The following is an 11720-nucleotide window of genomic DNA, read 5'->3' on the forward strand; positions in this document are numbered from 1 at the left end:
GTGTTACCAATCTATTGACATCATATAGCCTACCCTCGATTTCAGTTTTTTGTTTTTGGAAAATGCTTTGAGTGTTTCATTTGACTGCACAAAACAGCATTGTAGATTAGCTCTGACCAGATCATTTAAATCAGTGAATCATTAATTAGAGACCCTGACTAGTTCATTTAAATAAGTGAATCAGTTAACTGTACACTCCCTGACCTTATTAACTGGATCAGTAGGATGTTAAAAGGGGAGGGGTTATGATACTCATTTAGCCCAATCTCATATTAATCTTGTGTAAAATAGTGCTGCATAAATCTTTTCATTTTTTATCATTCCTCCATTTTTTATACTTAGAAAGAAAATATACAGCTTTGCTATTCTCTCCGGAAAAAGCGTGCACGCATGGTGCAGCTTCAGAGAAAGACGAGCTGAGGCAGAGAAAGACGAGTGCATTGCTTGTCAAAGATCAAAACATATCAGTGTTTCAATGAAATATCGCTTGTTGTGAGTTGCTGACATTTGAATTCAAATATTTACAAGCATAACAATGCATGTGCTTTGTAAAATACACACTGTTGGAGAACGGAAATGATATCCATTTAACATAATCTGATTTATTCACAACAGATACACGCGGTTCAGGCAACTAGAACATTAAAGGCCCTGGTGTACTTCAAATAAAATCAAACAAGAACTGATATGACATCATTTTGCCCAGATTTAGTTAGAAATGATATACATTTAGAGTTCAATTTGAAACAGTCAGTCAACTTTTGAGGGAGTGCTTTGGCTTCTAAACACTATGTATTCATTCATTCATTTTCCTTCGGATCATACACTAAGGACAATTTAGTTTACCCAATTCACCTATAGAGCAGGTTCTTTGATTGTAGGGGCACCTGGAGGAAACCCACGTGAACATGAGAAGAACATGCAAACTCCACACAGAAATGCCAACTGGCCCAGCGACTTTCTTACTGTGAGGTGACAGTGCTAACCACTGAGCCACCGTGCTACCTTCTAAACACCATGGTCTATGACAATTAAGCAATAAGTGGGTGTATTCTGGATCTCCACCATCTTTGACGTGGATTGATTTGTATCAGCAGAACAAAATCCAACACAACAATACCAGCTAACAATAAGTTAGCAACATGACTAAACTCGAGGGTTGAGTAGCAGAGTTGGTACAGATGTATCTTCACCTGTACGATTGCTCATGGAGAGATTGTTAAGACACACACTGGACTAGAGAAGCCATCGTGTCGTGCCTTTTAAATTTCTAAACACTGTTTAATTCGGTTTCTTTCCACTGCAAATAAAAAGCAATGTAAAGATTTGGGATGCGGGGATGGCACTTTTTGTGTGACAGGCTGGTGGGGGTAAGCAGAAGTATTTAAAACCTAATTGTGAAATTGTTAAATTAACTTAACAAGCACATTGATGGCATGCTTTCACCCCTTTGTTGTTTGTTCTTCCATGAGAAGTTGCCATTAAAAGAGTTTCCACCCTTAATGATGTCAACAAGTTATGTTGTTACAAATTATTCATTCATTTATATTTTATTCAGCTTAGCCCCTTTATTAATCAGGGGTCGCCACAGCAGAATGAGCCTCCAACATGTTTTACACACAGAATGCCCTTCCAGCTACAACCCAGCACTGGGAAACACCCATACACTCTCGCATTCACACTCTTACACTAAGGCCAATTTAGCTTATTCAATTTACCAATAGTGCATGTCTTTGGACTGTGGGGGGAACCGGAGCACCCAGAGGAAACTCACGCAAATATGGGGAGAACATGCCATAACGAGTTATGTTCTTGGAAAAAAATACTTTTCATAACTAGTTGCTCCTATGTTTTTTTTTACAAAGAAATATGTGCAAATGGTATCTGACAGGATCATTTGAATCAGTGAATCAATTAACTGTCGATTCATTCTGACCAGAGTTCCAGAGAGTAATGTAGTATAATTAAATGTTATTACAAGCATACTAGTAAAATAGAACATTGTAAAATTAAATGTTTTCCAAAATAGGAATACTGAACAGAATTAAAGATGCTCAAATATGCACTTTACTACAGTTTAGCAAAGTAAAAACACTTCACTGCTGTCCACCATTGCAAAATACCATTTCCTTACAATACCAACTGTATGACCTTTCAGCTTATGATATAAAATTAGGTTATATCATGATAATTTGGCCTTTATCCATGCTCATCTTTCTTAAAATTCTAAGTAAAATAACTTAACTTAAAGATCAGATCGAACTTCAAAGCTGAGGCATAATGAATGACAGCACTTAAATGAATGGAAATGTGATGCACGGCTCACTTATTTGATACAGTGATTAATGCTCCATTTCAAACCCTGTGCTATATAGCTTCATCTAAAGTAGGTTGGACACATTAACAAATGGGAGACTGATGCCTTATGGAAATGAGAGTGACAGGAATATAAAGAGAGACGGGAAACAAAGTTTCAGGTTGTTTTTCAGGTAAATAAAGTAGAAGCAAGGCTCGGCTTACTAAAACAGCTGATACTGTACATACTAAACATAATAGCATCCTGAAACTTGTCTATAGCACTTGTTCACTGCTGCTCTTATAGTTGTGTGAATTGCTTCCTTGTCCTCATTTGTAAGTTGCTTTGGATAAAAGCGTCTGCTAAATGTAAATGTAAATGTAGCATAATAACTGAGATGATATCAGAGCACAGTATAACATTTCAGAAGAAGACATAGAAAGAAAATTAGAGTTCAAGCTGGATACTAATCTTTTAACTCTCACACTGAAAAGATAAAAAGGAAACTTTAGCAGAAACTCAATTGAGAATTTCATCTTGCCCCTTAAATCTTGAAATTTAAAGCTTTGCTCTTATTTTATCTCAGGAAGTGGACATCTACACGGTGAAGCCGGAGGAACTGTCCTTCACCTCGTCCTTCTGTCTGCAGATCCAGAGGAATGATTACATCCACGCTTTGGTCACCTACTTCAATATTGAATTCACCAAGTGTCATAAGAAGACGGGCTTCTCCACAGGTGTTGTGTTTAAAACTTGTCTATGTTCTGCAGCTGGGGCCACTGTGGCTTACGTTAAAGTCAACTTTGTGGTGAATGTCTGCTCTCTAGTGGCTGAGTTATGACACAGCACGGATAAAGAAATTGCCTTAAACCAAAACAGCCACCAATGCTAAGGGTTTTAAATGAAAATCAGGCGGTATATTGTTTTATATAAATATTTAAACACTCATAATAGTTATCATTAAACATTAAAGAAATAAAAACTGAATCATTTACTCATGAATCATTTTGTTCTAACTCTGTAAGCCCCCCTTTTTTTAAGTCTTGCAATTATAAACAAAATGTTCATAAATATGTTTTTTTATACAATCTGAAAAGAATTAAATCACTGAAGAAACTCTCAAACAACTAAAACCTAAAGGACACCAGCAAGATTACTTAAAAGGGGCAAATGTTTTGGTCAAGCGTTGACCATTGTCAATACAAACAAAAAATGGAAGCCATCTAAATTTAAGGAGTCATGTGATAATTTAAATCACATGATCAGATTAGACCAAGCACAGATGGGTTGTTTTTTCCCACTATCTGAAAAGCATTATGTAAGGTAATTTAATGACATTATAGTTTAAAAAGTATAACGAAAACTGGGGTCTTATTAATATAAATTATGTGGCATTAGGCAAGTAGGCCTAATTTTTGGGGGCTGAACATATCATGTTGGCTTTAGCTGTTAAATGGAGAAGGGTCTGCGTGCAGAAGCAAGCTGAGATGTATGCAATGCTTTCAATGCACACACCAAACCCCAGCCCTAACCCTACCCCTCACAGTGACATCATTAGCTTCACTGAGTGTGTTGTGTCTGAGATTGCATGTCTGAGACTCAGATACTTATAGTCAGATACTACTGGTTAAATGTGGAAGCTTGTTTTTTTGCTTTGGAATAAAAAGGATTAAATGGATATCACAATTTTATCTTTGTTATATCAACCTTACATTTCAGACCTTTCTTCTCAGAATAGTGAATTATAAATTAACATCTCACAATTCTAACTTTCCCCCAAAAATGAATGTCGATATTATAATCATCAAGTTGTAAACACGCAATTCCTTTTTTTTTTTTTTTAAATCAGCATTTCATATTTTTTTAACATTAATCTTTATATCTTGCAGTTCTGACTCTTCCCCTTCCGAATTGTCAGTCTGCATCACAATTTAGAACTTTTATCAAAACTTTGTTATTATTATTATTTTAGTAACTTTTTTTTAATAGCGGAAACAAGCTTCCATGGTTGAATAACAAAATATGTCCATGAATGAATATTTATTCAAGAGTTCACACTTAGCTGATGATTATTATAAAGCTTGTTTGGCATGCTGTCCCGAGAGAGAGCCCTGAGCTCATAAGATCCTCGAGCAAGGTGCAAGGCGAGAGGGGAGTTTGAGCTCAGGTAGATCTCGAGAACTCCCCTGCTTTAGTAGCTAATGAACAGCAAAAAGGTCGCTGGTTCGAGCCTCGGCTGGGTCAGTTGGCATTTCTGTAAGGAGTTTGCATGTCCTCTCCACGATCGCGTGGGTTTCCTCCGGGTGCTCTGGTTTCCCCCACAGTCCAAAGATATGCTTTACAGGTGATTTGAATAACCTAAATTGGCCATAGTGTATGTATGTGTGTGAATGTGAGAGTGTTTGGATGTTTCCCAGTACTGGGTTGCAGCTGGAAGGGCATCCGCTGTGTAAAACATGCTGGATAAGTTGGTGGTTCATTCCGTTGTGGTGACCCCTGATGAATAAAGGGACTAAGCCGAAGGAAAATGAATGAAAGAATAAAGCACAAAGCCAAACGTATCTCTCACTTAGTTTTGTATTATTAGCTGTATTAATGTTTGTATTATTGTATTAGTATTATAGGTATTTTGTGTATTATTGTATCAGTTGTATATTATTTGTAGCACAGCCTAATAATTTACAATGATTTATTTCAGTTCTTTTAAATGGAAATTCCTCAATACTGAAGGGAAAAACCTCATTTAAATCATCAAGGTGGAGAGCGTTTTCTTGGTGCTTTTAAAAAAATGGGATTCAAGCAAATAGTTTGCTGCAGTTTGCATTGACAATTGTTTTTTATTATAGGTTTTTGTTGCGCGTCTTCTCTTTTCTGTATCTCAGCAGTCTGATGTATTGTTATAGCAGTATAGAGAATATCTAAGGGTCTGTGTGTGTGTGTGTGTGTGGAGTTGAGTGTTGTGAAGTGCCGTGGGATCTCCAGACACACTGATCTGAGGGCTTTAAGTTCTATTGACCTTTAAGGCTTGGCGTATTGCTCAGTCAGCACACAGGCCTTTCCTCACGGGCGGAAGAACAAGTGATCTTTCAGCTGGCAAGAAAACTAACACTCAGTCAGACACATAGATTTACAGTCTTTCATTCTCACGCACACGCACACACATACACAGCGTTTGCAGTGATCATGAAAGAAATGCCGGCTTATGTTTATAGGAAAGCATGGAAATCTGAGTTTCTGAGGTGAATTTGTAAGCAGCAGAACAAGGCTGTGTGCTGTCATGTTGTATCATTTTACAGTATGTCTGTTAGCAAAATGAACACAGATAGGAGGATCAAAAGCCTGATATTGATCGTATATATTCCAAGACAGAGCAATATTCAATAATATAAGATATTGCGATAAAGAGGTACATAACATGGCATTGTTATGCTTGGTACTTCAAAATACTGTTTATATTTATTTATTTAAATCTGTAGAATGCTTTAAAGAGTATTCAGATTATTGTATTTGCAGTGGTGTTCATCACAGCACCAAATGCTTGACTAATGAGTCTACTTATTTAAAAAATAAAAACATTTTCACATGTTAATCTTGCTTACGATATACCCAAGATATTGTTAAAGAAACTGTTATTCTTATTTTTATTTATTTTAAGGGTTCACACTTAGATATTGCTTGGTACTAATAGCAGATTTGGCATGCTGTCCTGGGAGAGAACCCTGAGCTAACTAGGATAACTGACCCCAGGGCTCCTGCCTGGTCAATTAGCATGAAAGGGGGTCAGAGATCAGTTTAGTTTAGTTTATTTATTTAAGTGCAATAAAACAGCAGTTGTTGACCATTGTGATCTACACACTAGGGTTGGGCGATGTCGGCCAATTTGGCATTGTATGATGTCTAATGTGAAACATCGCGATGGACGATGGTATCGTCATGGTAGGTAAATTAATTCATAACAAATTAATTATTTGTAGCCTACCGTTTCAACTACCTGACCCGCATGGTCTTTGTTTTACCCATAATCAAATCATAAATAAATAAAGTTACACACAAATTACCACCTGTCAATCACTTTTTCCGCAGGACTTCTGCATGAATAGGCAGAGTGATCTGTGTCGTTATAATGGCGTGGACAAGCTTAGTTGGTAAAACCGGTGCCCAACCAACAGGAACCAACAAACAATGTCTGAGGTTTTCAGAAATGCTAGATGAAACACCATATGGATCGTTTTAATAAATAAATAAATAAATAATATATGCAATCAGAATGCAGTAACTGACCAATCAGAATCAAGTGTTTCAGTGAGTAAATTCTACATTAAATGTTATATTTTATTTAGTTTCTCTTCTGTTTACTTCATCGTAGCACCAGATGCCCCTTTCACACACTGGAAGCAGACGGTGTTTTATCTGGAGGAGTATCTGACTGTGAAAAGAGGAGAGGAGATTGTCGGCACCGTCAGCATGAAGCCAAATGAGAAGAACATAGTAAGAGTTCCAAAAACTTATGTTTTCTAGAACTTTTATTGCTTGTATGTTGTTGTTTTTTTTTTGGTTTATTTGTATCTCAGCTCATTAACATGCTTTCTAGACTATTATTATTATTATTATTATTATTATTATTATTATTATTATTATAGTACAATATTAGATTTTTATCTGTTGTTCATTTATGCTGCTCAACAAGGTGTATATGATTAAAATACAGTACAAGCATTAATATTATAATGCATTATTAGAGTTATGTTATTAACAGTTATATTATTAATATAATATTTAAATTAAATTACATTAAAAAAATATAATATAAAATGCAGTTAAAACAACATAATATTGGGAAATATTGAAAAACTATTAAAATGTGGTTTATGTTTACAATGTAAAGGTCAATATTATTAGCAATTTTTTATACTCTATTCTATTTCTATTCAACAGAACAAACCACTGTTCTCCAATAACTTGTCGAATTATTCTAACTTGCCCAGTTATTCGTATTTAACCGTAATTAACATAATTAACCTAGTTAGGTCTTTAAATTGCACTTCAAGCTGAATACTAGTGTCTTGCAAACTAAGTCGAAAAATATAATGCTGTCACCACGGCAAAGACGAAACAAATTAGCTATCAGAAATTACTTATTAAAACTAATTTGTTTGCAAATGACTTGGAAAAAAGCTTCTTAAATTTTTACAGGGGGGCTATTAATTTCGATTTCAACTGTATATAAGTGCACTAAATTAAAGTAATTATTTCTTGAAAAAAAACTGAGGCTTTGATCTTTTGTGTATAAGTGAATTGAACAGTTTATTTATGACTTTTTGTTATAATGATGATAGCATTCATCGTTTCCCCTTCTTTTTCTCTCCAGCGTGATCTGGACTTTACGTTTGAGCTGGATTTTAAAGGTCAGCTCTGTGAGGCCGCAATCGCTCATGACTACAAGATGCGCTAAGTGTCCAGCAGAGGGCAGAGCATTCAGAGAAGCAGAAGCAGAAGAGCAGCTCTCCATCAAAGCTGAAGCTGCTGCTGGAAAACACACATAGAGAAAGACCAGAACACAAGCTGTTCGCTCTGGGAGATGTGCCAGTGTTTTTTTTTTTTTTCTTTTTGGAGGGGATAACAATAGCAGCCTTGCCTTCGCTAACCATAACCTGCACTATTTTGCCATCTCTCTGACTTTTCAGGGGCCAAAAATGACTGACAGCCCTCTGCAAACAAAAGAATGTCATGGTTTTATGAATGTTAAGTGTAAGTTTAGGGTTTCTTTGCTTTTATATTTGAGGTGTGAGTTGAGGTGTTCATGTTGAAGGATGTTGCTTCAAGGAACTTTAGGATATTTTAATTTAACAATTTGTTAATAGAATAACTCTAGATATAATGTATTCAAACTGAATTGGTGCTGGACTTTAGTTATTTTAATGCAATAGGATAAGTAATCTTAAAATCCAGGTTATTCTCAGGAAATGGTGCAGTTTTTATTTATTTATTTGTAAATGTTAGGGTTTAATCTACTGCTAACTTAAGTATCACTGAATTATGCTTTAATGTGAGCATTTCTTCTTTGGTTTGTGCTGAGCTCTGTAAAAACTTAATCACGATGATTGACTTTTCACCAAGATTGATGAAAACAAATTATTGAGCATCATGAAGCAAATACACATAAATGTAAGTCTGGATGAGAATGCAGTGGAACATGTTGTGTTAAAAATGGTCAAAATGATTGTTCAAATTACACAGCATTATATTATATTATATTATATTATATTATATTATATTATATTATATTATATTATATTATATTATATTATATTATATTATATTATATTATTAATTAATTTTCCTTCAGCTTAGTCTCTTATTTATCAAGGGTCGCCACAGCAGAATGAACAACCAAATATTCCAGCATACGTTTTACCCAGCGGATGCCCCTCCAGCTGCAACCCAGTACTGGGACCCTCCGACATTCGCACACACCAATACACTATGGCCAATTAGGTTTATCTTTAGTTTAATTCACCTAGAGCGCATGGCTTTAGACTGTGGGAGAAACTGGAGCATCCGGAGGAAACCCATGCCAACACGGAGAGAACATGCAAACTCTACACTGAAATGCCAACTGACCCAGCCAGGACTCACACCAATGACCTTGTTGCTGTGAGACGACAGTGCTAACCACTGAGCCATCATGCTGCCACTATATTATATTATATTATATTATATTATATTATATTATATTATATTATATTATATTATATTATATTATATTATATTATATTATATTAGCTTAAATTTCAAGCATTACACTCGAGGATTATAGTTGATTCAAAAAAATTAAGAAAGCATTAAAATATAATAAACATAAAAATAATAATAATAATAATTATATATATATATATATATATATATATATATATATATATATATATATATATATATATATATATATATGCTCTTATTTTATTACATTTCAACAAATGTACTAAAATAAAAATATACACAAACTGTACAAAAACAACTAAAATCACTGCTCTATACAGAATAACTATTATAGATCAGTGACTAAAATACAAAACCAAAATGACTAACTTTCAAACTGAACTGAAAACAGAAATCCTACATAAAAACTTTCATAAATTATTATTAACTACAATAGTGTCTTGATGATAAGTTATTTTACTAATATAAATTCAATATAATATTATGCATTACAGCACATGGACACTATTTCCTGAGAATAACCCATCATTCATGAAATGATTTAGGGCATTGATGAAATCAAACCTCCAAATACAGATTAAAAAAAAAAGAAAAAAAAAAAGACTGAGAATCCAATAATGCAACTTACAAGCCGATTTTGATTTACTAATAGCGTTAGTATGACTGCAGTGCTTAGTATTTATAATTCTAGATGTGTGATGATTACATTTTCCACTTTGCATACTCATACTGAGATGGAAAGCGAGATAGAGAAACAGCACATAATACATATCAAACTGCCATGTGGACTGTTGGCTGTGTCTGCGGTGAGCTCTTGATGGCACCTGCTGCTCTTCACCTGTGCTCTTATTAGAGTCTTTGCCAAGGCCATGACTGGGAAGTGTCCCGGTCCATATGTGACCCCCTCTGTCACAGCTGATTATACTGTTCAAGTCCTCACCAAAGACATTCAGCTCACAAGCAAAACGCATTTTCCATATCAACCGTTCCATGTCTTGTTTTTAACTGGAGGTATTGATCTGTTTTAACTATAGTCTGATTTGTTGGTGGGATATTGTGCAGGATTAAGAAAGTGTGAATAACTTGGGCTTTTTGTGTTTGAAGTGGTTAATTCTGGGTCATTCTAAACCCTGGGTAAACAGAAAATACTGTAAAGTGTGAAACATATCTTTATGGGGTTAAATGCAGTCTGAAAGCCCTACTGTGTTATATTGTACAATCCTAAAGTCCCCCTGAAATCAAAAGCACATTTATTAGGGAGGGGGGGGGGGGGGGGGGGGGGGTGGGTTATTAGATAGTATTATTGTTAATTTTAGGTTATTTTAATGTCCGTGTGAACTGGGAGTTCCTGAGACTTTTCTTTTAGTTTCTTGATGTACTTCCAACTGAAACAGAATATTGAGTAGGGGCGGGGCTTTGTTTTAGCAGTGGTTAAAGGGGCGTGGTTAAGAACATTATGGATGATGCTGTTAAACTAACATCAACAGAGACGCAACACCACTCTAAACACAGAAGCAAATGGTCAGACTTAGATTAAATATGACCAAAAAACTCTTTTTTACTGTAGCCTATTACCTTGCATTATAGACCAGGAGTATGTTTACATCGGCACCAATAATCCGATTTTAATACAATTAAGACAATACTCTGATTAAAAGTCGACCATGTAAACAGCGATTTTTTTAGTAATTTAATCAGATTAAGGTCATAATCGAACTAAACAGAAATTGAATGAAGACTTGTGGAGTTTGCCGATTTTAGACACATTATTGAAGTGCAGCACAGACATGTAAACACCTTAATTAAATTATTACCATTATTTTCACTGCATTTTGCGACAGGATAATCAATACACACATGGCTGTTTGACACTATTCTCTGCACCTATCAAGTCAGTAAAGGACCACAGACACACACCGCGAAATGCTGAGGTTTTTTCTCCCATTTGGCGGTATCAAATTGCATTAAGAAAACACTCTTACAGCATTTCATACTCACATCCAGTATCTCATTTGTCACTGGGGGCATGCATGAAATGTTGTGAAAGTCCCAAACTGAAGTTACACCAGAAATTACATGAAACTCCGGAGGAAACATGGATAGCGTGGTGACGCGATGACAATAATCGAATTATGTGCTATAACATGTAAAACGGGATCATGAAAGAAACATTCAAAAAGCATCTCATGTAAACACCATAATCATATTATTGTCAGATTATTCAGATTAAGGCAAATCATTTGATTATTGATGTCCATGTAAACTTAGTCATTGTAAATTTTGCTTTTGTGCAGACTTTAAAGTGAAGCTAGTGTGAAAACCCACATTTAGATTAGAAGATAAGAGCATCCAAAACTTTCAGCTTCTTACTTTTTATGACATTATCATGCACTTCTGCTTCTCATCAGATCTCCTGACCAATCGAATGCACTGTAGTATCTGAAGTGTCCCGCCCCCTACAATACGCTAGAGCAGTGGATGAAACGGAAAACAACGGCATTCAAAATTACATTTTTAAACATCGTGGTGAATGGCACAAAGTGCACTATACACTAAAAATAATGGAATACGTCCCATTTAGAGACAGACCATTTAGAAACAGGTGATTAATAATTATATGAACGTATGATCTCATACAGCCCCCCAACCCTCAACCACCCACCCCTCTCTGCGAGTCTGTAAACTGCTAAGCATTTACTTCTTAGCA

General features: G+C 35.3%; 1 protein-coding gene across 1 annotated transcript in view; it reads left to right on the top strand.

The window, feature by feature from the left end:
- LOC130245728 (protein arginine N-methyltransferase 8-B) overlaps positions 1-8524 on the top strand; it is a 42574-nt gene extending 34050 nt beyond the window's left edge. Inside the window, exons 8-10 of the mRNA XM_056478488.1 lie at positions 2883-3033; positions 6663-6784; positions 7665-8524. Of these exons, the coding sequence (XP_056334463.1) occupies positions 2883-3033; positions 6663-6784; positions 7665-7748 (357 nt within the window). The 3' untranslated portion in view covers positions 7749-8524. The remainder of the gene's footprint in view (positions 1-2882; positions 3034-6662; positions 6785-7664) is intronic.
- Positions 8525-11720: the final 3196 nt, after the last annotated feature.

Source organism: Danio aesculapii, chromosome 18 (genome assembly GCF_903798145.1).
Source record: "Danio aesculapii chromosome 18, fDanAes4.1, whole genome shotgun sequence".
Taxonomy (NCBI): Eukaryota; Metazoa; Chordata; class Actinopteri; order Cypriniformes; family Danionidae; genus Danio; species Danio aesculapii.